The 27,450-nt window shown below is 37.3% G+C and overlaps 1 protein-coding gene across 16 annotated transcripts in view; it reads left to right on the top strand.

Moving 5' to 3' along the window:
* pum1 (pumilio RNA-binding family member 1) overlaps positions 1–19,090 on the top strand; it is a 132,727-nt gene extending 113,637 nt beyond the window's left edge. For 12 of the 16 annotated variants that reach the window (XM_039740624.1, XM_039740625.1, XM_039740630.1 and 9 more), the window contains exons 17-22: positions 2,881–3,015; positions 5,663–5,800; positions 7,696–7,821; positions 11,145–11,266; positions 14,282–14,474; positions 17,195–19,090. In XM_039740624.1, coding sequence (XP_039596558.1) covers positions 2,881–3,015; positions 5,663–5,800; positions 7,696–7,821; positions 11,145–11,266; positions 14,282–14,474; positions 17,195–17,326 — 846 coding nt within the window. In that variant the 3' untranslated portion in view covers positions 17,327–19,090. The remainder of the gene's footprint in view (positions 1–2,880; positions 3,016–5,662; positions 5,801–7,695; positions 7,822–11,144; positions 11,267–14,281; positions 14,475–17,194) is intronic. The other 4 variants (XM_039740628.1, XM_039740636.1, XM_039740639.1 and 1 more) reach the window with 1 other exon arrangement.
* Positions 19,091–27,450: the final 8,360 nt, after the last annotated feature.

Here is a 27,450-nt window from a genome sequence, read left to right on the forward strand (position 1 = left end):
TTTGCGGTTTTTGTATTATTTAGACATCCTGAGAGCCACCCACAGCCTACAGTTGATGTGGAGGGAGTTCAGGTAACCCTTTTAGTAGCAGGAGACCCAGCCTATCCGCTACTGCATTGGCTCATCACGAGAAATAACGAGTCTCTTCATCAAACCATGCGAACTGCTCCGCCATTTTCATTTTGATTGCACGTGATGAAAATGTATCATGTGACACATTTATTTGCGTTAAAGCCCTTTTTTCCAACAAAAAGTGTTTCCAATGTAGTTTTTGCGACATCTGAAGTATCGATATGGAATTTATGCGCTAAAGTTTAAACAGAAAAATATTATGTCGACATGTACAACATTTTATCGATAATTAGCATTTCCATCAGAAAAAATTTGAAGCGCTAAATATTTTTTCGCAAAAACTCCTTGGATGGAAACCTGGTTAATGTCACAATCGAAGTGCGTTTGCCTGATCTGTCAATCTATCATTGCTATTCCAAAGAAGGAAAATGTGGAAAGGCACTTTCGAACTGTTCATAAAAACTACAGAACTGACTTCCTTCTGAAAAGCGATCTGAGAAAGAGAAAAGAGAGAGAACTAAAATCGCAGTTAATCGGAAATCTGTCATTTTTCACTGAATTCAAATGCAAATGCAGACACACCGAAGCATCGTTCCGGGTGAGTCACTCGATCATTAAGCATAAGAAGTCCTTCCAAGACAGAGAGATGATAAAAGATGCCGTCATTGAGGCAGATGGCTAGGGAGAAATTCCTGCTGAGATTTCAAGACCCCTGGCCAGAGAAAAAGGAGTTTCTCCTTGTCATTAAACATGCAGAATACAAGCAACTTAATAACGATCAATGGCCGCTAGACTTGGCATTTTTTTTCCCCGATCTGTCCAACATGTTGAATGAGCTTAATTTACAGCTGTAAGGAAAAGAGAAAACCATGATCAATATGATTAGCTCAGTTAATGCTTTCAAACGAAAAATGCAACATCTGTGCTCAAAGCTGCAGCACCTTGATTTGGGAACATCCAAAACCGCATCAGAGCTGGAGACTCAATGGAAGGCGTGTGCGCAACTTGACAGCAAATGCTACACAGAGCAGATTGAAAATTGTCAGTCAGACTTTATCTGATGGAAAAAAAGTAACGATTTGAGGGTTGCCCAATGTAGCGGAGTAAGAGTAGCGTTTCTTCTTCACAAATGTACTGTAAAGTAAAAAGTATGCTGCAGTAAAACTACTCTTAGAAGTACAATTTTTTTAAAAAGTTACTCAAGTAAATGTAATGGAGTAAATGTAACTCGTTACTACCCACCTCTGATACTCTGTGTGTGTGTGTGTGTGTGTATATATATATATATATATATATATATATATATATATCTATATCTATATCTATATCTATATATCTATATCTATATCTATATCTATATCTATATCTATATCTATATCTATATCTATATCTATATATATATATATATATATATATATATATATATATATATATATATATATATATATATATATATATATAGATAGATAGATATATCTCATTTTAAAAGTAGCTCGCAAGCCGAAAAAGTGTGGGCACCCCTGCACTAGTGAATAATTCTGTGTTCACAATTGTTTAAAAAATTATTGGTATTTTGTTTTGGTTTGCACACAGTTTTCACAATTTTAAATACTATGCTGTGCCTTTCTTAACGGACATAATGGAAAGATCAGTTTATACTGAATAAGAAGCAAACTTATGAAGTGTACCCTCTGGTGGATTTTTAGAATTTAGTCAGAAATAACTAAGTAGGTTTTTTTTTCTTTCCACCCTCACACACAAAACAAATTTGTTGTACACTTGAAAGATTGTAGGCAAATGCTCCCACTGACCACTCTTTGCCATATGGGCTTGTAGCTTCTTCAAAAAAGCCATCAGCCTCCTATTATCCTCCCTCTTGCTTGATTATCCAGTTGAGAAGTATGTGCTGTAATAGGGAAGGTCTGAGTAGTGCCATAAGTCTTCTGCATTCTAATGATCATCATGTACATGCTCAGTGATATAGTTAAAACCTCTGAAATCTCATGACTCGTCTCTTTCTATAACTTTATCTTGTATTTCTTTTGACAGCAGCTTTCTAGCCATAGCATAATATTTCCTTTAAACTCATATCTAAGTATTGTAGTACTTGAGAAACTTTAGATTTTATTCTGAAGTAAATAAATTTGCCACAGTTGGTCATAGGTTGGCACCAGTTTGTTGGGTGATGTATAAAGCAAGCAGGTTTAGAATGCATTTTGGAAGGGACAGGTTGAGTTATCTACTTCATGTATTTTACTGTTGCAGAATTTAATTTTCACCTTGTTAGTGTGAGCGTACTGTGTGTAAATTAAACACAGAACAGGTGTAAATAAATGTATTTTTATTTATTCCTACAACAAAAGGTGTTAAGGTTTACCATCCAATACACCCATTTATTTGTTAATTTACACCACTGGAATGTCTGGCTTATCTAATTACTGACACATTGATTTGAATCTCATGTGCTGTTAGCAGAATTTAAAAAATACAAGGAATGTTGTGAGGTGCTTTTAGGAGAGGTTTGAAATCTAAACCTGTGGTAGGCTAGCCATTTCATAAGGTATTAAAATATTCTTAGAAAATGCAAGAAATTCTTCTTACTTTTTATAGCATTGATTGTGTTTATTTTATTATTTATTTTGTTTTTATGAGCAAGAAATAAAAAAACTTTCCGAGTGGCAAGTCTTCAAATATTTCTTATTTGCCCTAAGGCTTTTTACATAGTACTGCTTAATTTATACAATGATATATGATTTCTATAATATATATATATATTTATTGATTTCATTCCTGTTCTCCCCAAACCAGTTTGGCAGTCTGGACCAGAAACTAGCCCTGGCTGAGCGAATCCGTGGCCATGTCCTGTCTCTTGCTTTGCAGATGTATGGGTGCAGAGTTATTCAGAAAGCCCTTGAGTTCATTCCGTCGGATCAACAGGTAATTGTAAGTTTCAATGCTTTTCTATATTTTATTCCTCCTATTTGTTTATTACTTGCCAATGTTTTATTTGTTTTTTTGGGATATTTTTGCAAATTGTGGGAGTACATCTATGTAACTGTTCGGATACATTAAGAAGTTCATTATGAACACTCAGTATGTCAGCATCATATTTATCGGATAAAAAGTTTGCAGAGCTGAAAACAGTCCCTCGATAAATAAACATTATTAAAATACTGACAATTAAAATGTTTCTTTATATGTATTTTCTTAATTTTTGAGTATAGTTTTCAATGAGTACTTAACACTAGAATCCCTGAAACCACGAAAAAACTTGTAATCCTGTCCTACCTTAAATTCCTTTCGCACGTCTCCATTAGCATCTTCTGTTTTGAAAATGTGTTAATCAGCAGAAGCAGCCTGCTGTCCCATTCCCCCATGACGGAGCTTAACTCGTGCAAGAAGTTCTCTCAGCTCAAGCCTTTACTAATGCTGAGCCATAATATAGTACACACTTGCCCAGAGGGGACTGGGCGGTCTCTTGGTCTGGAATCCCTGCAGATTTTATTTTTTTTTCTCCAGCCGTCTGGAGTTTTTTTTTGTTTGTTCTGTCCACCCTGGCCATCGGACCTTACTTATTCTATGCTAATTAATGTTGACTTATTTTTATTTTTTATTATGTCTTCTATTTTTCTATTCTTCATTTTGTAAAGCACTTTGAGCTACATTTTTTTGTATGAAAATGTGCTATATAAATAAATGTTGTTGTTGTTCATCTTTTTCAGTCATTTTGTGCCTTCATTATACATTATTGGCAGTTAGTTGGGGATATGTGTGCGACATGTGTTTTGTGGCTTAAAATACAGCAATACTGCTTGCTTTTTGACCCAGCAGCAGAAAAACAAATTAGGGTCGCACTGGCAGTTTACGGGAGGATAAGTACAATGAAGAGGTTTGTAATGTATGATTTATAATACAGATAAAATCCATGGTATTTTCAGTTTAGAAAAAATATCCCAGAAAGTGCAAATGCAACAGACTGGAGCAGACAGCGTAATCCTACACAACTGCACAGGAAGTCAAAAAATGCATTTTGTGGCACCATGAGTGTACTGTATCATGTAAAAAGAAACTACTTTTCAGTGCAGTGTAAGATTATAAAATTAAATTTTAAAAAATATTAATCAACATAGGCATAAAGACTCAAGAAGGATTGTTTTGAAGTTTAGCCTACTACTGTATGGAACTAGCAATGCTACTACAGTAAAATAATGCTGTCACCTTGAAAACAATTTGCAGCCATAAACTTCAGCAGTATGAGTGTTTAGAAGGGTAGAAAAAAAGATAAGTTTTACAGTATTTGAATATTGCAGTTTATTTTTGATACACCAAAGGCAAATATTGTGACATAACACATTTTATTAGAAAATCCTCAACCGATTGCTTCACAATAGATGGTGTTAGCAAGTGAATTGCTTTTTTTTTTCATTTAAATAGGTGGAGTACCAAAAATCTCAGCCCTGCAGTATGATTTCTATTAGTCTCCATGGGCCAGATGCATGTATACGCTCAAGACAACCATAAGTGAATTTTGCTTAAAACTGAATGGGAATGATTAAACATCTCTCTGAATGTCATATTTCTAAACCAATTCAACTTATTATGAAGGCAGTGCTTAAAGTAGGGGCAGTGATTTTGAATTGTAAAGATCAGTGGAGCTCTTGTTAACCTGGTCCGGAAGAGAGTCGGCTTCTGCTTACGATACATTTTCTACAGTCAAAGTCTCCTATAAAGACCCTTATTAAACATAGTAATATATGCTACGTGTACGGAAGAGCACATTACATATGTTAAAAAAATATACAGAACCTTTGGCAAGAGGAAGACCTTCCTGTAAAATCTGATTATATATTGGCATTCAATAACTCCAATGAACTAGTGGTAAAAGTGAACTTTACATTGTCACAGGTGCTGTGTGTGCACTCTGTTCAGTTATGATGACAGTGTCTGAGTCAGTGTATGGTTTAAAGAATTAGCATCTATGTCTGTGAAAAATATGAACTGCAAAATATGTGTTCGAAGCAAACAGTGTGTCACACCCTTCTGAAAGATGGTAAAAAGACGTGCCGTTAAGAGAATTGATAATGAAGAGCTGCAGGGTATGCAGATTTCAGTACTCGACACACCGAAATCAACAAATCTGCCTTAAACACCAATAGAACAAGCAGCAAGGCTACAAAGCATCCACTTTCTAATTGAACATCGAAACACTCAGAGCCAAGTGTCAGCAATGGTCAATGTGTACATCTCTGTCACAGAATTCATTACAATGTAAAAACTAATCATTGACCTTCAGTGACCTTTTGCTGTTGAGCTATCTCACTGTCAAGTCTTCAGTTTTGTTTCTGGTCTTCCTGAAACTTTTGTAATGTAAATTGCATGGACTGTTGGAAATGGGGGCGGGTATTTTAGGAAGAAGCCCCGTAGGTGTATCCAGACATGTCTGGTCCTGTGATACTCGGTTTCTATACCAATTGCTCTGAATCTGTTTAAGTAATTTAATAATTTTATAGTCTTTAGCAGAATTAATAATGATGTGCTTGCTATGTTCGGGTTTACTGTTATTTGTCCACTTTCTTCCCCTGTTTTCTAGAGTGAAATGGTACGGGAATTGGATGGCCATGTTTTGAAGTGTGTCAAAGACCAAAATGGAAACCATGTTGTTCAAAAATGCATTGAGTGTGTTCAGCCTCACTCACTGCAGTTCATTATTGATGCCTTTAAAGGACAGGTAAGTTATGGCTGTCTTTTTATAGCAGTGTTTGTGCCATTTTGCCTCTTTATGTATGTTTAAGGTTAGGTTAGAAGAAAATATTCAAGGGCAACTAAAAAGAAACAAAATAAAATCCTGTTAGGGACAGCCTTAAAGTATTTAGGTTGCTCATTACAAAGCATGTTTAAAACAGCAAATTTTCATATAAAAATGAGAGTAAATATTGATTTATCTTACTCCTCGAACAGTTGTAGAAGTAGTAGTTTTTAACTGAGATGTAAATGTCTGGCCTTTAAGATATATTGTACAGCAGAAGAGGCCTTTAGTCATGACTCTTCTGTAAATGAAGAAAATCTATAAGTTGATGCCAAACTAAAAGTAGCCCACAAGATTGTCTTGAGCCATTGTTATTTTACTGCCAGCTTGGAAGTAGCTGAATTCTGATTAGAAATGCTCAAGTCCACCAAGTGCAACATACTAAAGTATGTTTAATTAAAATCTGTAATGGCATGATTTCTTTTCATGGTTTGCAGCACATACTGTTGGTCTTTTATGTCTCCTACATGTGTTGGTTTAATTCTAACACTAGAGTTTTCCTGGCCCCTGTGCTAAATTTCACCACATTTATTCAAAACTGTGCCTGGTATTCTGCAGTGTACTGTGGGATCAAACAGATTTGGTCCGGTTCAATGATTGCTAAACTGATGCATCATGTGCCAAGTATAAATAATGCCCACACATGCTAACACTAGTTTTATATAGTACTGAACCACATGCTGTAATAGCTTCTTCATGAAACCATGCAAGTAGAATTGGCATACACCAATGAACTCTTAAATGACCTTGTAGGACAAATAGCTGATCCATAGTTAGATGGTCAGGGTCAGCTGTTAATGCATTGCTATCCTGGGACCCAAGTTCAGCTATCAGCTGGAGTCTCTGCTTTAGTGGACTGACATAACAAACAAAATTGAGTGCCATTATGAATACTGCCCATCCTCTCTCTGACATACTAAAACTGACCACTTCAAAATAATTATTCAGCAGAAGTATGTCAAAGGTGTCTGGGGCTTCCTTTATACAAACAGTGTCACGCCTCTGTAATGCAGCAGTGGAACTGCCAAGGTAGGAGATCTGATTCCCTTTTTTTCTTTTTCTTCTTCTTCAAGTCGTTCTGGTTTGGGTGTTCAGAACAGTATTTGTGTGTACATTTATTTATTTAATGAGCTTCTTTAAAACTACAAAGCCAAATCTGACAACAGTACAGTGTCTGTTGATTTTTGCATTTCCAACCAGGTGCATCTCCAGCACTTCAATTGTAGAGCTTTTGAAATGGTCAATTTTATGAAATATATTTCTAAAGGTGGTCAATCTGTAGAATGTAGGAATGTTCATTCAGTATTTTGATAAGATATGCATCTCAGTCTATATAGACTCTCCATACCTATCCCAAGCACACGTTTTTGCTTTCAGCCAGTGCAATATTGGCCACCTTCTTGGCACACTTATATTGTTTGGTATAATCAGGAGGGTGTCTTAACATTCCTTAGCTTTTATTCTTTGTGCCCCCTTAAGTCTTGGGGTGGTTGTTCTGACAGGCACTGAAACATTTAAGCCAGAACTTCTTATAGCAGACTCTATAGCAGCATTGTTGGTTTTGCACAGGTACCCTTCAAACTGCAGGTTCCTATGCTTGGACAATAAGAGACTGCAGGTCTGTCTGCCTTCAGAAATTAGCCCTGTTCCGGGAAGGTTTTGATTTGTTTCAACATAAACCATTATGAGACTTGGATTTTTGCAATGCTCATTTTTGGTCTCCTCCCATAAAGTAATTTGCCAAAGGTTTCAGTTTAAAAACTTTATTCTATCTCCTTATTAAAAAGTGAGTTCTCATCATTTTTCTTTTCTTATAGGTATTTGCGCTTTCTACCCACCCATATGGATGTCGTGTAATTCAGCGAATTTTAGAGCACTGTTTACCAGAACAGACTCTTCCTATCCTTGAGGAACTCCATCAGCACACAGAGCAATTGGTGCAGGTAAAATGCCTGATGTACCTGATTAATTCTGTGTGTGGTAATTTTTAAGAGATTTAACAGACTTCACATAAGCAATTGTCTTCATCTAAGATGATTGCATTAAATAGCCAGTGCATTTCACTTTAAGCAATTTACTTTTTTTCAGCCACCTTACTCTTGGAGCCTGGCATAGCTATAAGGCCAACAGAAAGTTAATAATTCCTGTCTTTAGAGGTTGCAAAATACACCTCTAAAATGTAAAATTCACAAATTGATTTGTATATTTGTCAAGGGAAAATCTAAACTGGATAGCTATAAACAGCTTCTACAGTGTTGATACATTTTGAGAGAACATGAATAATTAATTATTACATTGTACTTCCCAAAATGGCAAAGTACACAGTAGAAACATGTTGGCTAGAAAATGCAAAAAACAAGTGTCCTCTGGTGGTCAGCACATGAGTTTGGCTTTCAGTTCACTAGAGCTCTTTTCCACAGTTGGTTTCTACTGTTAGCCCAGTACTGATGGGGTAGGCTACAGCACAACCCAACTTCAAATCGTGATAAACAGGTTCAGAATATGAAGGCATTGAGTTGATTGTATATTCAGTATTATGGGAACATGACAGAATAACCTGTCATTAAATCACAGCTCCATGGTCCTGGGCTTTTGTACATTTGTACATTTCGTATGTGTTTGTGTTAGTTTTTTATGATACTTCTTGAAGTTGTGTTTTAGTTTAATTGATGACTTTATACTATTGAATGAGTGGCTACTGTGGTGGACGTTTGCACACATCCAGAGTTCATTCTTGCCTTGATTCTAGTGCTGATTTACTTTGCTTTGGCTCCATGTGTTGTGAAAGTTTTCAGAAATAGGTTGACAACTTTATTGTGGATTTCCCTCAAATAATGGAAAACCTCAAGAACATGAACCAGGCTTACGGCCTGCTTCAGGATATTTTTTCATTCCAAACAAGGGCTCCATATAATAGACTGGTATAGGTGCTAGTTGGAAAAAGCACATAATTGTATTTTAAGTGTGTCCTTTACTGTGCCTTGAGAGTTGAAACAAAGCCCCCTGCAGAGTTATTTTTTTCCTTTTTCTGATGCTTCCAAAATAGTTTGCAGGCACCAGTAATCCAATGTCAAAGTAACAGGGTTCAGAAAATAAATAAATCAATGAAAATGTAGCTGGCTATGTTTACTAACCATACCCAAAAAGCAATTTTACTTTAGGGTTCGAATGGCTAAGCCTTAAGCAGGCATGATCAGGTTTACCAGATGCTTGACTCCTTGTGCCCCACCATCTTGAACAGTATGTAGTGCAGTTTGTAATATGCAAGACTAATTGCCTGTGTGAACCATGGAAACCATATATTTATTTGATACTTAAAAAATGTATATGAAATGATGCTTGCATGAAATAAAAATGTATTTTCTTAAACGTTTGTTGAATGTATTTAAAGCATGTAACATTCCATGCAACCAAGTCAAACTTAACAAAGCTAAATTCAATTCAACCCCCTAAAAATGTATATTTTTAACATTCTGTGTTCTTTAAGTCAGTTCCAATTTTGAATGAAAAGTGAATTCTTTCTTTATTCTTAATTGTTTGCATAACACCAATTTGTTCACTAGGTGAAAACTGAGTGTTTTTGTAATAATCTCTTCTCAAATAAAAAAAAAAAAAAATTACCATTTATTACTATCCCTTTAACTACATTATCAACTTTAGACTCTTTGCAGACTAATTGTGCCTCAGGGGAATAAAATGTGGTTGTTCATTTGCATATGAGGTGAAAAATAAAAAATAAATGTTAAAAAGTCGGCAAGCATGTTCAAGTAACTCAATTTATTTTTTGAATATAGTCAAGAAATAATCAGAACAGAGTGTAATGAAAGTTAATCAAACTATCAACTTGTAATTTGTCTTCACTGAATTTCTTTTTTTTTTTGTCATTTAGCATTGTTTGGAAGATTGTGAACATCCATTTTGTTGCCTGCTTTATGCTTGCTCTTTCATTTGTTTTGTTGTTTTCTTTATATAACCATTCTTACATAACCAGTCATGTCAGAGCCTAATGTTCTGTATTAAAGTGGTATATTTATAATTAAACTGCAGACCACAGGTGCTACTTGTTCATTTATATGTTCACAAATGAAATTCTGTAGGCTTTATGTTCATTGACCAGAAAAATCAATTAAATCTTCATACTTTTTGATACTAATTAAACATGAAAAAATATGTATCTGTAATACATGTGCCGTAAAAGAAAATAAAAATTCTTGTCATAGTTACAAGCTATAATTCTATTAAGATGTTAATGTTTGTCAGGAAGATACAGAGCCAACTTGTTCAACAAGCTTACATATAAAATCGACACATTCGGTCCTTAGGCTGACAAGCTTATTTTTTACAAAGCAGCTCTTTAGCTGTTCCTTTTCTGATTAAAAATATGAGCTGCTGTACTAAACAGAAGTGAACAAATGTTCATTGTCACAAGTGAAAAGAAATAGCTAATAAATTTACAAAAATAGATTTACAGTTGATAAAGCAATTAAACTTTACGCAACAATAGTTTTGCAAAGGTTTTTTTTTTTTCTTTTGTTTTTTTCAAATCAATGGGACAGATAATCACAGAACAAATTGGTTTTCAATTGCTTCTTAAATACATTGAGGGAGTCAGCAGTTCTACACAGGTAAAGAGTCTAGACTGAGACTTGATACTATGCAGAGGCAGCATAACCTGACATTGTTCCCTGGCAGACGTACATGGAAATTTATAAAGCAGATTTCTGTGAATAACCAGGTTATGGAAGCACAGACTGAAACATGAACACATTCCATGTTTGAACATTAAAAAGCCAAAACTACATTCTTTGCTGTTTGTCTTAGATTGTTACAAATTGAAATATGATTATTTACAATGGCAATTTAAGCAGAGATTGTGGTTTAATTGGTGGAAATAAAAATGATGGCCTCTGTCAGATTCTGCAAACAAGAGGTGTATATTCTTTATAAAGGTGTTCTTTAATCTGCTGGGGTATTTCACAGTTTGAATATGGCCATATATACAGTAAGTTCTATCCAGAATACCGTTGGAGTGACATAGGTCTACTGATACTCCGGTAGTTGCACAGATAGCACTTTATTCATGATTTCTGCTTTTTTTTATTTCCCATAACATAACTAAATATAAATGAACTATGGTCAGATGATTTCCAGCTGAGCAAAATTAGAATAAACGGCTTTAACCCTTAAAATTTGCTCTTAATTAAATTGTATTTGTCAGTTAAACAAACACATATGTTTATATTTTTGTTAATTTTTCTCCACTTAGGACCAGTATGGAAACTATGTCATTCAGCATGTTCTGGAGCATGGTCGTGCAGAAGATAAGAGCAAGATAGTAGCAGAAATCAGGGGAAATGTATTAGTTTTAAGCCAGCACAAATTTGCCAGGTAAATTTGTTCGCATTCCTATATAATATATGTTAACTGGTATGCAAGAAAATGTAAAGGAATATTTATATTGGTAATAAAACATATTCACTTGATAACCACACATTTAATGTACCTTTGATGAACATAGGTTTTTTTTCAAGGGACACTAAGCAAGAAATCATTGATTGCAAAAAAATATTTATCCTTCATTGAGTCAGTAATTTCTAGAAGCACATTTAACAGAAATGACATCCACATGTCATTAAGTGTGAGTCTCTAGCAGATTTGCCCACCTGAACACTCCAGGTTTTACCTTTACTTTGCAAACATTCTACTCAAACTTTCAGTCTGATGGTGAACAGCAATTTTAAACTGATATATTTTAGTTGAGCTAACTTGTGAGGTTTAAATGGCTTAATTTACTAAATAAACTTGAGGCATAAATCTAACCAAGCAAAACATCCTCTCCATTGTTTTTTTCCTGATATGGACCTTGTCTTGCACATCCAGGATCCTGGATTGGATTAAGCAGGTTTAAAAGTATTATGTTAAATTGAAATTAGTGTACATTAATGACATTGACCATAATATTTAATGCATAATATAATAATAATAGATAGATAGATAGATAGATATAGCTTCTGATGTAGGTGGCACAGTTGTACATTTCAGTTATTTACATAAAGACATCAAATATGGCCAGGTCTTGTTTTCATATAGCCATATACAGTTGAGGCTACAAGCTTATATGCATCTTGGCTAAAAATTTTCAAACTCAAAATTCCATAACATCACACTAACCTCTAAAATAATGATAAAGAGACAGATTTTATTCACATTTTTTACGCTTTTTTCAATAGGTCAGACATTTATCACGTAACGTTTGGTAAACTTTATTTACGTTTACCAACTTGACTGTCTCTTTAAACGGCATTGATGACTCTGGGAATTGATGTAATTATTTTTGGCATCTTCTGGGTTGGTAATTGTCATAGTGCTTTATTGGGACATAAATATGTATGTATGTATGTATATAAGGGCCTACAGTACCTGTAAAGTCAGTTCCATCTTGTAGTTAAGACAATGGAGAAATCAAATTCCTTACAGCAATGATGTGGATCTTCACAAGTTAGGTTCTTCCTTAGAAACCATCTTCATATGGCTCAAAGTATTACACGCAATTGCAATTGTACATAAATATGAAAAAATTTGGACCATACAGGCTTGACATCATTAAGGAATGAGGGACAAATTGACTACCGGGGTGAACAGAGTTTCTTTAGTAAGGTTCTACTGAACCCCAAGAAAACTAAGGACCTGGTGAAGGAGTTGAAAGCATCAGAAACACAAAGGGATGTTATCCACCATTTAAGAGACCACTTCATCGCCATGGCCTGAGATGATGATGACAAAGGAAGAAAATGTTACTTCAAAATTGACATAACAAATCTAGAGTACAGTTTGTACTTGCTCACCAGGATAAAGTTGTTGCTTTTTTGGAGGAGTGTTCTCTAGTTCAACAAAACACAATTTGAACAGTTTGGCCATAATCAAAAGTATGTATGGAGGCTGAAGGTTGAGGCTGTTAATCCAAAGAGCATCATCCCAACTGGCAAGCATGGGGGAGGAAGCATCATGTTGTGCAGATGTTTTCCTGGGAAACAGACTGGTGCAGTTCATAAAATAGATACCATCATGAATAAGGAGCATTAACTAAAAAATCAGAGGAAGCACCTCAAGGCCTCGACCAGAAAAGTAAAGCTTGGTTGCAAATGGGTGTTCCAATGAAACAATTATCCCAAGCATACTTCCAAAGTGGTAATGAAATTACTTGCATACAGCAGTGCGCCAGTACTGGAGTGATGGCCATCAAGTCATGACCTGAATCACATAGGAAAGCTGTGGACCAAACTGAAGAAATGTTTCTCAGCAAGTAGGTCCACGAACTTGACTCAATTACACCAGTTCTGTTAAGAGTAAAGGGCCAAAATTCCAGCCAGATAGCTCTCCACAAGTTTCTGAAGATATGCTAAGCATTTCATTTTTGTTTAAGCAATTTAAAGGTACACCACCAAATACTAGATGGATATAAATACACTTTTGACCCACTGAAAATCTGACATAGTAATTAAAAGATGAAATAAATCTGCCTCTTAATCTTTCTTGTGGAAATTAAGTAGATACACTAATTGACTATATCCATAAATTATTTTGTAACATGACATGTGAAGTTGGAGAGTTTTGAGTTTGAAAGTTTTTAGCCAAGGTGCTATGTAATCTTATGGCCTCAACTCTGTATATGATGCAAGATTCCATTGTGGTGAAATTGTGGGATTGTTCGACATGTAGTACTGTGTAGAAGCAGCTGGATTTAAATGCAGTTTTGATAATAGTGTATAAAATGTCATTAATCTCACACACACCCACACATATATATATGTATATGTACACATATGTATATGTAGCTTGTTAAGACTGCATTTTGTCTGCATCTAGTTTGTCAATGAAAGCTCGTTATGCCATTAAATAATAGGCCAACAGCCAATTATGAATTAATCCTTTAAAATACAGCTTAACACAAACATGGAACCTGTTGCCAAGCTTGACATTGAATGAACCCAACCCTTACTAACTACAAAATGAGTTTCTACCAGTAGATGGCAGTAGAGTTCTGTGTGTAATTGAAATATCTTCCCATCCAAAACGTCTAAATGCTTTCATTAAAGGTGGTAATCATGTATCCTGAATGCTCAAAAAGAATTGTAGGAAATGTTACGTTTTGTACTTGGTATGTGATGAAATCAGATATGTAACACTTTAGTTTTTCCCTTAGTGTGTTTACATCAAAAAGATGCATCTTTAATCTTTAATTTTAGTTAAATTATAATTGGATGATTAATTGGATTCTAGTTGAAATGCTCTAATGTAAAAGAGGTTATTTTAAGGGCTGTTTAGGGTTAAAGAGATTATAAGCAGGGGTAGTATGCTACATTGTCTGCATCCTTTCATTTAATGTTATCAAACTATCCACAGTAATGTTGTTGAGAAATGTGTCACCCATGCCTCCCGAGCTGAACGTGCAATGCTGATTGATGAAGTGTGCACTATGAACGATGGTCCTCACAGTGCCTTATACACTATGATGAAAGATCAATACGCCAACTACGTCGTACAAAAAATGATAGATGTTGCAGAGCCAACTCAACGCAAAATTGTCATGCACAAGGTAAGTGTTGTGACAGAAATAAAAAGTAATCTTTATAAGCATTGTTAGTTTTAATATGAAAATATTTGTGAGATAAATGTCTGTGATTTTTTTATGTAAATTTTATATTTGAAATGTTTACCTTATTAATGAGATCTTTTGTGTGTACCTAGTGGCTACAGTAAAGCACATACATATCTACTGTAAATTAATTATTAAGATTTGAATATTTCATATTAGCAATGAGTTTTTGTTTGCATATATTTTCAACTATGTATTAAAAATTGTGGTGCCCATGTGTGCTTTCCTATCATGTACATGACATGAGCAAGAAAACCATTCATGTTCTGTTTTCAAAATAAAGAAATTCCTCCCATGCATTTGTCAAACTATGTTAAATTGGCAAAATATGTTAAACAGTCTGGATATCAGTATTGATAAAAGTTAATTGATAACTAACCATTCTGCCATCTGTCTCAGGCTGATGTTTTTAATTGTTTTTGCTTGAAAGTGCTCCATATGTTTTACACAGGGGCTTCTTTCAACTGGTCTGGTCCAGGCTGATGACTGCTTTGGCAAACAAGAAGTGTTGATAGTTGGGGTTTGTCGCTTTGAGGATTAATATGAGCATTGCAATTCTGTTGAACCCTTTCATCAGCAATAAGCAGAACAGCTGTTGGTCACTTGTCATTACAGCGTGATTTATTTCCTTCATTTGTACTATTTGTGAAAAGACTAAGACTGCCTCTGTTTACAGTATATAAAATGTATGTCAGTGAAGGTAGTCATTCTAGTCTCTGGCATTGCAGAGCTGCAGTCTTTAAAAAAGTGATTAAGAGTTTGTGTAATGTTGTAGTCTGATTTAAAAAGAGAGAGAGAGAAAAACAAGCCCTTAATAAGTAATCGAACTACATTGCTGTAGAGCAGACCAACCAAACGGCCTTTAAATGTCACTTTAGCTCCAGGAGCTTGACTTTCTAATAACTGATAGTGGCACTAAACTGTATTTGGCACCAAGTGTGAAAGCCATAATTTCTACCAATTTGGTTGTGTGTGTTTTTTTTTTTTTTGTTTTTTTTAACTTAGCATTATGTGAATGTTTCCCTTGCATTGGAGTGATGTCCCATCATGTTGTATAGCCAGTGCTAACACAGTAGGCTTTGGGTCCTCACAAGCTAGTTGTGAAAATATTGCATTTTGCAGAAGATAAGATTGTAGAAGGATTTTGAAGCTGTATTCAGAGTGCTAATATGATATGATAAAAAAATCTTTCTGTACTGGGCAGTATGAGCTCAAATAGACATTGTGATTATTTTGACCCAGAATGCAATATTCAGTACATCTTGGTATGTTCGCAATCTGTAATCTGTAAGGGGGCACTTAAATTTCTGAGGAGGGCATTGATATTTTGGTGGAAATAGTGCTGTTTCAGTAACCCAAACAAACTTTACTTTAACATCTCCCCATTAAAATATGGCATTATAATTAAGATTTTTATTTTATTATCCTATTACTAAACTCTGCTTTCATAGTAGCATCATTGTAAATTTGACAGATTCAAATATCACCAGGCTAATGTGTATATATAAAGGTCAATTCAAACTTAATATGCAATAGATTGAGCTTCCAAACTACAATAATGGATTCAGTTTACCTTCCAAACAAAAATCATCATTTAAAATGAAAATAAATCATCCAGTAATACAATTTACCCCTTAACCGATACAGAAGCAGTGAATAATTGACATAAAAGGAATCTATGAAGGCTACTGTTGTTATTAATTTCCGACCCATATATGAACCTGACCAGAAACACATTTGATCACTTTCTTGTGTTTTATATCCTTCATGCTCCGTGAAGTAGTAACATCCATCCCCTTTTTCCATCCGCAATGCAAGCTCCCAACGAATCACGATGTGACTATTGCCTGCTGTGCCACAAGATGACACTTTTCTCCATATCTGTAGTAAATAGGTGGATCAGAACTGTCTATTGATAGGTTTTTGTTACTGAATTGCATGTGGCACACAATCTTTTCAGATTAGTTGTATGGTTGAGCCGTGCAGAGGACCGGCGTACTCTTCACTATGTTTGCTTGTGCTGCTACAGTAGTCATGGGCTCCCTGTGACCCTAAACTGGTCAGGTTAAATTTACTGCTCAGCAAATCCAGGGTTGAATGTATACCTATGACTTTTGTTAATTTCTTTTCTCTTGATTCTACACTATGCACATGCTTACCTCTTCCACAGCTGTCACCGCCACGGCTGGAGTGTGGGCTTGCATAAGGTGTCACCAACGAAATGGAAGGCAGCAGTACTTTTGTGAAATAACATGGCATTCCTTTTTAGTTATTTTGTGTGTGTTTGGTGTGTCAGGAATGACAGTCAGTAATGCTTATCATCTTTGTATTTTTTTTTTTCTTTTTAAGTAGCACAGGTATTTTTACTTTAATAAATTAAGTATTGCATTAGATTACTCGTTACTTTCAAAAGTAATCTGACTACACAATGCATGTTACATTTAATGCGTTACCCCCAACACATTTTTTTTTTTTTGGTTACCATGTCATGTCACATATCTTGTATTATGAAAATCTACCAAATCATAAATCACAAGCTTAATGGGTATCCACAGAAAGTGGACTTCAATACAGAAAAAGCTTACGTTCCAAATAGAGGTTTTGGGAAGGTAATCTACAGGCTGTCAGTGTTTATTATCTTCTCTGTTCTTTATTTTTAGATCAGACCACATATAGCAACTTTGCGGAAATATACTTATGGTAAGCACATTCTAGCCAAGTTGGAAAAGTACTACATGAAAAATGGAGTTGACCTCGGACCGATCTGTGGACCCCCCAATGGAATAATGTAAAGACCTGCATCAGCAACGACATATTTTGTTTTTGGTCACCTCTGACTAGAAACAGCCAACATCTGGGCCGTCTGGTCCATCAGCAACCTTCTCGATTCCACTGTTAATGCTAAAGAGTGTGAGTTTTCTTTCCCCCCTTTATTTTTAGGTTGCTATTTATTTTACTAGATGCCATTGTAAATGTATTTTAATTTGTTTTGCATACTGATAACTTGTAGTTTTTTTTTTAATTTAAATGACGCCAACTGCCCTGTTTTTTTTTTTTTTTTTTTTCTTTTTTTTAAATCTGTAACACTGGTGTATAGAATTATTGTACATAGGTTTCATGAAAAAAAAATGTACATGTGTTGAGCAGTGCATTTTCCTTCACTGTTGTATTTATAATCATTGTGAAGACTGCAGGGCAGCTTGGTAGAAATGACTTGCTTTGCTCAGTAATGTTGGTGGAAATTTTGTGGGGAGGGGGGCTACAAATCCTGACCTTTTCAAGAAATGTAATGTATAATAATTAGCATTCATAATAGGGGAAGAACAATCACTCTTAGATTCATCCTTTGCTGTGTGCTACTGCAATAGTCCAAGAAGTACATTTTTAAGTTGCTTTTTATGATAATGACATTTAAAAGCTTGCTAATTTAATTTATCTGTTGGTTTCTCTCCCATAATCATTGAGGAAGGGGTTGGCTTGGCGCATTTCTCATGTCTCTTCCTCGCTCTTGTGTTTGGGGTCGTGGGATGGGGAGATGAGCATTCAACCTAATCCTGAGAACACATTTTGATTATTTAGCATGGGAGACAAGTTAAACGAAAAAAAAATAAGTTTTGGTCTTGCTTCTATAAATATATAGTGTATACTTGGTGTAGACTTTTGCATATATATATAAAAATAAAATTTGTAGTTTTTTCTGGTTTTGATGTTAAATCTGTATCTATAATGTACCCTAGTAGTGAACACATACTTTTGATTGTATAATTGTACATTTGTAAACCTTCTGTAATGTAAATGTGGAAAACTTGGAATCAACTATACAACCCTTTTTGGTATAAAGAAAAAAAAATTCAAAAAAAATTAGAAAACTGTGCATTTCAGTGTATATTCACACTTTTTTTGGTCGTGGCATATAGTTGTTGTATATTGTAAATTGTAATATCTATCAAATATTTTTTTGTTTGGTTTTGAAGAAGCCCTTTATATACAGCGTAGTACTTGTAAAAAGAACTAAAGTTAATCAAAAAGTGTCATGATTTTAACCGCTCACTTTGTTGGTAAAACATGTTCTAAATGTGTTTAAACCCTGCATACTTCAGACTTATTTTTTACCCCAATACATCTTTTAAAAGTTACAAAGGTTTTTCTTTCAAGGTTATTTAAGGAAAAACTGACCGAACTGAAGCATTTTCCAGATTATCACCCAATGATTTCATCTTACACTGTGGGTTACACTTCCCTTTTGTACAGAAAATAAACTGTATTTTGCATTTTTGTCTACTTGTAAGTGATTGTAACATACTGTCAATTTTTTTTTCCTTGTTGAAATACAGAATTGTAACACTACGCGGTGTACATTTATGAAAGCCTTGTGTATATTTCCAAGAACTTTTTTGCAAGCACACTTGTAACCATATGTGTATAGTTAACAAAATCCTGTGTATGCTTATGCCTGGGCAACTATTTTTTGTAACTCTCTTGTTGTAGATTGTCTCTAAACAATGTGTGATCTTTATTTTGAAACAAAAAAACCCTAAAATTTCACATTTTTGTAAGAGTTTGTGTGTGTGTTTTTTAATTAGAATTTGTGTGGGTTTCATTGATTTCCTTTGAAAAGATGTATTATCGGTCTGTTGGACTTTTAACAAATGTCTCATTTAGCAAATGTGCGCCGGTCAAAGTGTGAAACTCCTGGGTCAACAGGGACTGCCCTGCCTGCTACCTGCGATGACAAGAGCTGAACATGATAGCTGATTGTAGTTTGACGTGCTTAGTCATTGTGTGTCCATTTTTATAAACAAAAGATAGTAATAAACTGGCACTATTTAACACTTACATCATTTAAATAGAGCTGCTAGAGACAGTCCAGAGAAGAATGACTACGTTAATTCCAGGACTATAAGGGATGAGTTACAAAGAGAGGCTGAAGGACTTGAGATCAAGAGAAAACATGACTGAAGTGTTTAAAATTATGAAAGGAATTAGTCCAGTGGGTTAAGACTGTTACTTTAAGACAAGTTTAACAAGAACATGGCGGTAGAGTCGGAGACTTGTTCAGGGTAAATTTTGCACTGACAGTAGAAGTTCTTTACACGGAGACCCACAGACGCATGGAATAAATGATTGAGTAGTGCGGTAGAGGCCTCGATGGCTTATTGTCATCTGTACGTTGATCTAAAGTTTAGGCTACCTTTTGGTAAATCTTTACTTCATTACAGATCTTGTAATATTGATTCCCCTTTTATGACTTCAGCTCGTCCGCTAAAGACATGTCCTCATAGAAGGTCTAAAACTTCATGGCAGAAGGTACAACACCTGAGATATTTACAAAGATAGGGTATACTGTGATGTATGTAGAGTCAGTGGAAATGTTTTTTTGTCCATAATTTACACCCGTGTGTGTGTGTGTGTGTGTGTGTGTGTGTGTGTGTGTGCGCGCGCGCGCGCAACTCCCTAAAGGTAGGTGTGCCCTACTGCTAACTTGGTGAATGAGTTGAAGGGTCAGGTGGCACTGCCACAGGTTTGACTCCCACACTTAGGCCTTGTCTGTTGTGGAGTTTGCAGATTCTCCCTGAAATATCCTTCATGTTATTCTTTCTGGTAATTCTAAATTGGCCCAACGTCAGTGTGCCCCCTGCTGTGGACTGGTGCTCTCTCCAGGGCTCGGCGTTCTGCCCATTGCTGCTGGCATAAGTAAACTTTGGGCTCCTGTGATCCTGTATTTAATTAGGCAGTTTTGAGACTGTTAAGTTTTATGCTGTTTTTCAAATAAACTTCATTAAAATAAGGTGTATGTTAACTTGGCTACATTTCTCCTCTATTATCTACAAATCATTTTAAAAAAGGAGCCAGAATGTAATTGTTGTATGTACTTTTAATCCACAAGAGGGCACTGATGCCTTCAGATTCAGCAGTTGAGTTGGCACTTGGCATGCCTGTGTTTGTATGTAGCGCAGACCCTGTTTGGGGGCTGTTTTAGGAAAAGCAAGTTTGAAATCATAGACTGGGATGGAATGGCTTAATGGACAAGTGTCTTCAATCATACTCGAGACCCCTGCTCTCTAATACTTGTGCGTATAGGCAGACACAGGTGGATGCTTTGTTTTGTTGAACTATTGTAAAACATTTTGGAATCCTGAAAATAAGTATTCATAATTGGTGCAATAGTTACTTTAAAAATATTGAAGAAGAAAATGAGCAGCTTACAACAGTTCTCAATTGAATCAATAATGCCATTGAATCCTAGACATTAAATAAATAAATGCAAGGGCGTTTGTTTGCTGCAGCTAATTTCAATCGTGAGTTCTCACGTGACCCCCACTGACTGGCCGGGGGGTCGCTTCGGCCTCACAGTGGATGCTCGTAACTTCTTCACCAGCCGTGATCCTTCCCTTCTTGGGCTGCGTGGCACCCATCATGTGACCCAGTAACCTCACGCCGGTCTCCTGACTAGGAGTGTACACAGCAGGCAGATATGAGGCTGTACCTTTGGGTTACCTGCTGCTTTGTATTTATTTGGACAGTTTAACTTCTGTTTTGCCATTGCTGTCTTTTGTTTGTGCCACATGCAGTTGGGTGTCACGTGATTGTGAGTGGCATTTTGTGTAGCTTCATCTGTTTAAAAGCCTTCTCGTCGATTTATCAAGGAGGCCGTAACGGCAGGTTTACTTCTGTTTCGATTTGCTTTTGTGTTTTGTTTGCTGCTTATTTACAGTCTTACAGGTCTGCGTGACATGACATCTCCTGGTCTGCTCCCACTTCACTGAAATATGGCAGACGCTTCTAGTAAATCCAAGGAATGAGGCTAAACTGTCGGCAGATTGACTGGGTGTGGACTCGGAGAAACAGTTCAAGTTCAAATCTACAGCCCAGAACTCTCCAAAGCCTGCTGATGTACGAAGAAAAAAAAGGTAAATCTTTTTAAAAAGTAAATTCCTTGTTTCTCCTCGCTGCAGTTTGCTTCACATCATTTCATCCTGCTTCACTGTAATATGGTTGAGGAGAATAAACTTTAAAAGAATGGCCTCCTTTCATCTGATCTGACTAGAGAGGATAAATGATCAACATTTACAGTGGACTGTGTTTTTTTTTTTTTTAGAGTTATATTTTCTTTTGGATAACAGATGAGGAAAAAGAGGGGCTTATTTAAAATATCTCTCTCTAGCAATCAGAAATGAACTCCAGAGGAGAGGACCACCCACGAAGTCAGGAATTGGCCACTGAATTTGAACTCGGGATGCGTCATGCCACCCCACAAAGACTCCAGGTGGGCACTGGCCAAAAAATGTCAACACTTTTCTTTAGAAGTTCAGGCAACTCTCGGCCAAGTGAAATTTATTTAGTGATGTTTCATTAAGCCACTTGTAAATGAACTGTGTATTCATCATGAAGATCATGTGTTCAGTCAGTGCTCAATGCTCAGCCTATTGAGATGTTTGCAGCTCTCCGTCACCACTGGATGAGAGCTTATCTGGCTTTTCGAGTGCTGTGGACTGGAGTTCTTTCAATCCTTAAAGTTGCATTTGCCATCTTTATGCTTTTTGAGCCACCTCTACTGCGCGGTCTGTTTTCACAGGACCAAAATTTTGCTTCCACTAACTACAGATGTTGCCAGACTTTATTATCTTCAGGCCATGGACTTCACAGTTCAAAAGCATTGATTTTTCTTTTCTTATCTTTGCTTCATTTTTGAATGCCTTTGCTTTGTGTTGCTACTGGCACGTTTGTTCTTGAACTGCAGTGTTTTTTTTGTCAGTTCAGCACCCCAATGCTATTCTTCTCTCATCATCTCCCTGTAATTCATTTAAAATTTAAGGAATGGCTGCACAAAAAGTACAACTTGCATCACGACGGCCACGGCCTGTGTGTGAAATACTGCATGGTAATGGGGGTCCCATTAGTGCTGCAGCGTTAAAGGAACACCGAACTCGTACTGTGAGTTTATATAACCCCCTTATGTCTCTGCTGAGAATTCGGAGTCCCAGGCACTCAAGAGTTCCAAAGTATGTAGTCTCAAACACTTCCAGTAATGCTCACTAGAGGGGGATATCACTGTGAAACCCTGGCTAGTAATGCTGTAAAGTCTGCTAACATAACGTGTTCTTCACATAACGAATACAACCACTAGAGAAGCACACACACAGGCACAATGGAATTACCTGTAAGAAGGCAATCTGAGTGGAACAAAGGCAGGAGCAAGAAATCCGAGATCCAGTGATTCACAATAAACGCAAGTACACTCGCCTGCTCCCTGGTGTATTCGCAGTGAACCACCAGGAGCTGTGAGAGACCCCCTGCAGTTACAGAATGGAGGGCACCTCCTGACGGTGACTGGCAGATGACCCCACCTCTTGAAGAACCACCCAGTAAATACGTGGAGCACAACAGCGACACCTACTTTAGGCACAGTACCTGTCAAAAGCCTTAGAACACCTCAGTTTTTATGGAAATGATGGCAGTTTAATGTCTTGGTGTTTCATGAAATCAAGGTATTGAACAAATAAAAAAAAGTCAAGGAATCATCAAGATTTCATTCAAATTTTTGATTCCTCAAAGTAGCCACCTTTTACTCAAATAGCAGTCTACCTGTTTTTATCAGAATGCCACTCACGATGCAAGTCACCAACTCAGACCATCACACTTCCTCCACCATGTTTGACAGTCGGTGTCGCACACTGAGGAACCCTCCATGCACCAACTGGACGGTGTACAAAAACCCTGCATGACGAAACAAAGATTTCAAATTTGGATTCATCAAACCATACGACTGTCTTCTTGTCTGCAGTGGTCCTCAGTTGATATTTCGAGGTCCTATTTCTCCTTTAAAGAATGGCTTTCTTACTGCCACTCGGCCTGTCAAGCCTGCAGCACAAAGTCTCCTCTTCACAGTAGAAGCTGTCGACCTGCACTGCTGATGTTGTTGGGCTGCGAGGCGCCTGTCACACAAGCTGGTGACCCTCACAAACTTGACTTTGGGTCTGCCAGATCTCTTCCTGTCCGAGTTTCCCATTGCCTTTAGATTGTGTAGGACGCCACTGTACTCAGTGATGATTTTATTTATTTTTTGCATTTTCCCCAAAACACTTCTAAGGGTAATAATACCGCTGTGTGCCATTTCTTTTGTTAATTGCAGTTTTCTCGCCCTCTTCACTGGACTTTACAACGTCCTACAGTGTAATATTGTCCAGTTAGTACTTCAGAGGGTGAGGTAAGACGAGACAGACTGAGGGGTTCAAGTAATCGACAGAAGTTGGGACACTCGAGCAGATTGTTTGCTCCAACTTGCAAGTCTTCATTTATTTTAATTGCTGCAGAACATCGGTGTGCTGTAACCTGTTAGTTGTTCCCTGAAGAGGGCCCATTTTGTAATATCCTGAAATTTGCTTTTTTTTTTCAGTTTCTGATAACTGAAACTTGACATTTAAACCTCTGGCGGTTTGCTGCTTACCTTGTTGCCATTTTAGGCCATTCATTGCATTTCAACTGATTACATTTGAAGAAAAACTGGAAAAGCTGAGCTGTTCTAAAGTGTAGACAAAACCAAAATGGAGGAAGAGAGAGACATAAAACTTACATTTGAACCCCAAGCCTTGCCTGAGACATGACAGTCTTAAAGAATCACACGTGTGACCAGCATCGTGCACAACAGCCGCAATTCACGACACGCGCAGACACACACACACAGACACCTAGGCGCCATCAACGGCTGACAGACTTTAGATTGAAAGTTCATTGGGACGTTTTCTTTGAATTATTAAAAAAAAATTTTCAGCCTATAACTTTTTCTTTTTTTTTTTTTCTTTTTCTTATTCATTTTGGAGCAGAGTTAACTACTAAATGAAACGTCACTGACTAGCGTGGCAGGCAGGCAGGCAGGCACTCACTTGTAGACGAGCGCAGACGGCTGAGGTGCGTCATGTCGAGTGTAAAGCCCTCTCCCAGGTTTATATCGGAGATGATTTTTCTTGCAAATCCAAAAATGTTTTATAACACCATACTTACTGTGTTTCTAAAATTTTATTTTCTGGGACTGCTTACAATTTTGATTATGACTCCCTCAGGGGGTCCCTTGTCGTAACTCATGTTTAGTGCATCGCTAATGTGTGTGAGCACAGCTATCTGGTGGCAGCTGCTCAATGATTTGCTTGTTCTGAGCGGAGTCACCGCGCCTCCTGGCAGCCGATGTGCTGCTCTGATGAAACAAACGGCATGCTGAAGCAGTTGGTGTGCCACAAAGTTGTTACGGTTTGCTGACATAATCATCTTTGGATACTGAAATGCTGCTAGAATTGATGGTAGATGCTTTTGATAAATCCATTTAAAAAATCTAAAGGGTTTAATAAAGGGAGTCTCTCCTGCGTCTCCGAGAGTTTCAGTTCAAATATACACTTGAGAAAACTAGAAAGAAAAGACGATAACAACTGCAAAAGGGAAATCGTGGGCTCATCTCGCGTCTCTTTACTTCTCTTGTGCTCCTCCTCTCTCTCTTATCCAGTGGGCTTCTTTCAGTTGGTCTGACCGGAGAGAGAAAGTAATCAATATTAAAAACAAAAAGAAGCTTTGTGCAGCCTTTCATTTTGATTTAGAAAGTTCTGTTTCCTCTTGACTGCGTTATGAAAAGTCCCAAAAATTTACAAAAATGCCCACTTTGTGCCGTAGCTAGTAATAAGGTCAAATACAGGACCCTAATAAAATTTTAAAAAAAAAGTTTATTTTCACAAAAAAATGCATTTTCACACAATGACACCGTGAAGAGCACAAAGGAGCTGCCAGCAAGGCAATCCAAGGTGACCAAAGTCCCAGCACAGGATCCAAAAAAAGGAACGCTGCAAATCCACAAATCCAAGAGTAACAAGAAACACACGTAACCCCACTGGCTGCCTGGCACATTCACAATGAACCGCCAGGTCTTATAGGGTGAGGGACCACCCACAAAACACATGGTGCTTAACAAAGGCAGCTTACATTAATAAAAAAATCTTGGGACGAGAGACGAGATGTGACTTTCATGTCCCGCGAGACGAGACTTTGTGCCAAGAGGTTTAACCAGCCCGGGGCCGGAAATAAAAGACAAAGAGTAGATGGCAACGTAGAACGTCGTAGAGAATTCAAACACATTGGTGCGATACACATGCAGAGCAGATTAGAGATAACGGAAGTCTCTAATTAAGGATAGTAAAGATCGCATTGGCGCAAACAAACAGAAATTATTACTCTGTGAAATTACGGAACAGTGAAAAGAGATCGAATATATTGTTTGGATTTAACTGTAAGTCGGAGACTTGTAGATCGTTTAAGTCGTGTTTCTTCCCAATGAAGAGGCTTATCCGTGAGAATTAAAAGATTTGTTGTTTGGTGAAAGTGAGATCCCGTGATAGAAAATTTCAAGCCCCCTGAGACAAGACTTTATGCAAAGAGATTTGAAAAAGTTCTGCGCACATCTAAAACATTTACAACCACGCACGCGGTTCAATCATTTCTCATTTGTGTGAATGCTATTGACAGACACAGATCGTGTAGAGAGGAAGAAATGATATTCACTCATGAGCAGTTACACATTGAGATGTCACGATGTAATTCCAAACATGGAATCTGAATTCAATGCGATATTGATGAAAAGGTAAAAGCGAAAAGAGATCGAATATATGAACGTAGGTGATATGACAGAAGTATGCAGAGGATGTCTGAGGAAGAAGAGAGACAAGGCAGTGAGACAAAGAGTAGGACGGCTGCTGTACAGACCTTTAAACGTTCAAAGTGCCGCACGAGGTGCAGATCACACAACACAGCAACAGCAACAAGCCAGCAGCTGATCGAGCAAAGAGGAGGTAAAAAATACTGTGTTTCCCATTGTATCACCGTTAAAGAGGGGGTGTCCGTGGGGCGACCGTGTCTCCCTGGGGTGCGCTCAGCTGGCACGTAGCGTAGGCGGAGGGGTTTGGCAAGCGAAGCGAGCAGGGGGCAAAGCCCCCTAGTATAAAAATAAAAATAAAGAATGATGCCAGTGCCATTTGGAGCCCTAGGCTGGCTTGACAGACATCAGCCCTCTTTGTCTGTAGTTGATATTTGTTATTATTAGACTTTGGTGAGCCGTGTTGCCCCCTTGTGTGCTTCATGGTGTTCGGAGCGGGTAACGGCACCCACTCAGTATTATCTGAGTTCAGTAGCTATGTGTCTGGAGCTGACGCGCCTTCAGAAACACAAACTGCACCCCTTTGTGTACATAACATGGAGACATTATAATCATACTTCTCATACACGGTGCCCCTCTGAAGATGGCGCCCTAGGTGGCTACCTATGGTCACCAATTGGATTGACCAGCTGTGCATGATGCACATAATCTACATCAGTTAAAGAATCAAAGAAAGAACAAAACAAAGCATGAATTTGAACCCCCCACGTGAAACATACCAGGCTGACAGATGGGGTGAAATATTTGCTCTTTTAAAACTTCTCTCTGACTAGTAATGGAAAACGAACTCCAAAGATAAGGCAGTGCTAGAGAAAGTCCAGGGAAGGACAATGACCAGGCAGCTTCTGGCTTAAGTGTTATGAGCTATGAGGAGAGACGGAAGGAGGGGAAGAGGTAAGATGCTAGAAGGGCACTGCCATGGACAAATATGTTTGGGGAGGGATGGTTGATCAAAGAGGGAGAAGGTTGGGAGTATGAATTGATTACAGTGCCATACAACACCCACCACATGACGAACCACCTGGACCGGGACCCGAGTGCAGCCGTGCAACACGCGATACCTCAGCACTACACTGAACAGTGGGAGGTTTTTTATGGTGGCTGGAGTGCCAATCCTGCCAGCAGCCCACGGGTTTTCCCTGTAACTTGGAGGACCTACTTTCAAGACGGGATGCAGATTAAAATCCCACCCAGGATGAGGCAATTGCAGGTTAAGGACCCTGC

Source organism: Polypterus senegalus, chromosome 17 (genome assembly GCF_016835505.1).
Source record: "Polypterus senegalus isolate Bchr_013 chromosome 17, ASM1683550v1, whole genome shotgun sequence".
NCBI lineage: Eukaryota > Metazoa > Chordata > Cladistia > Polypteriformes > Polypteridae > Polypterus > Polypterus senegalus.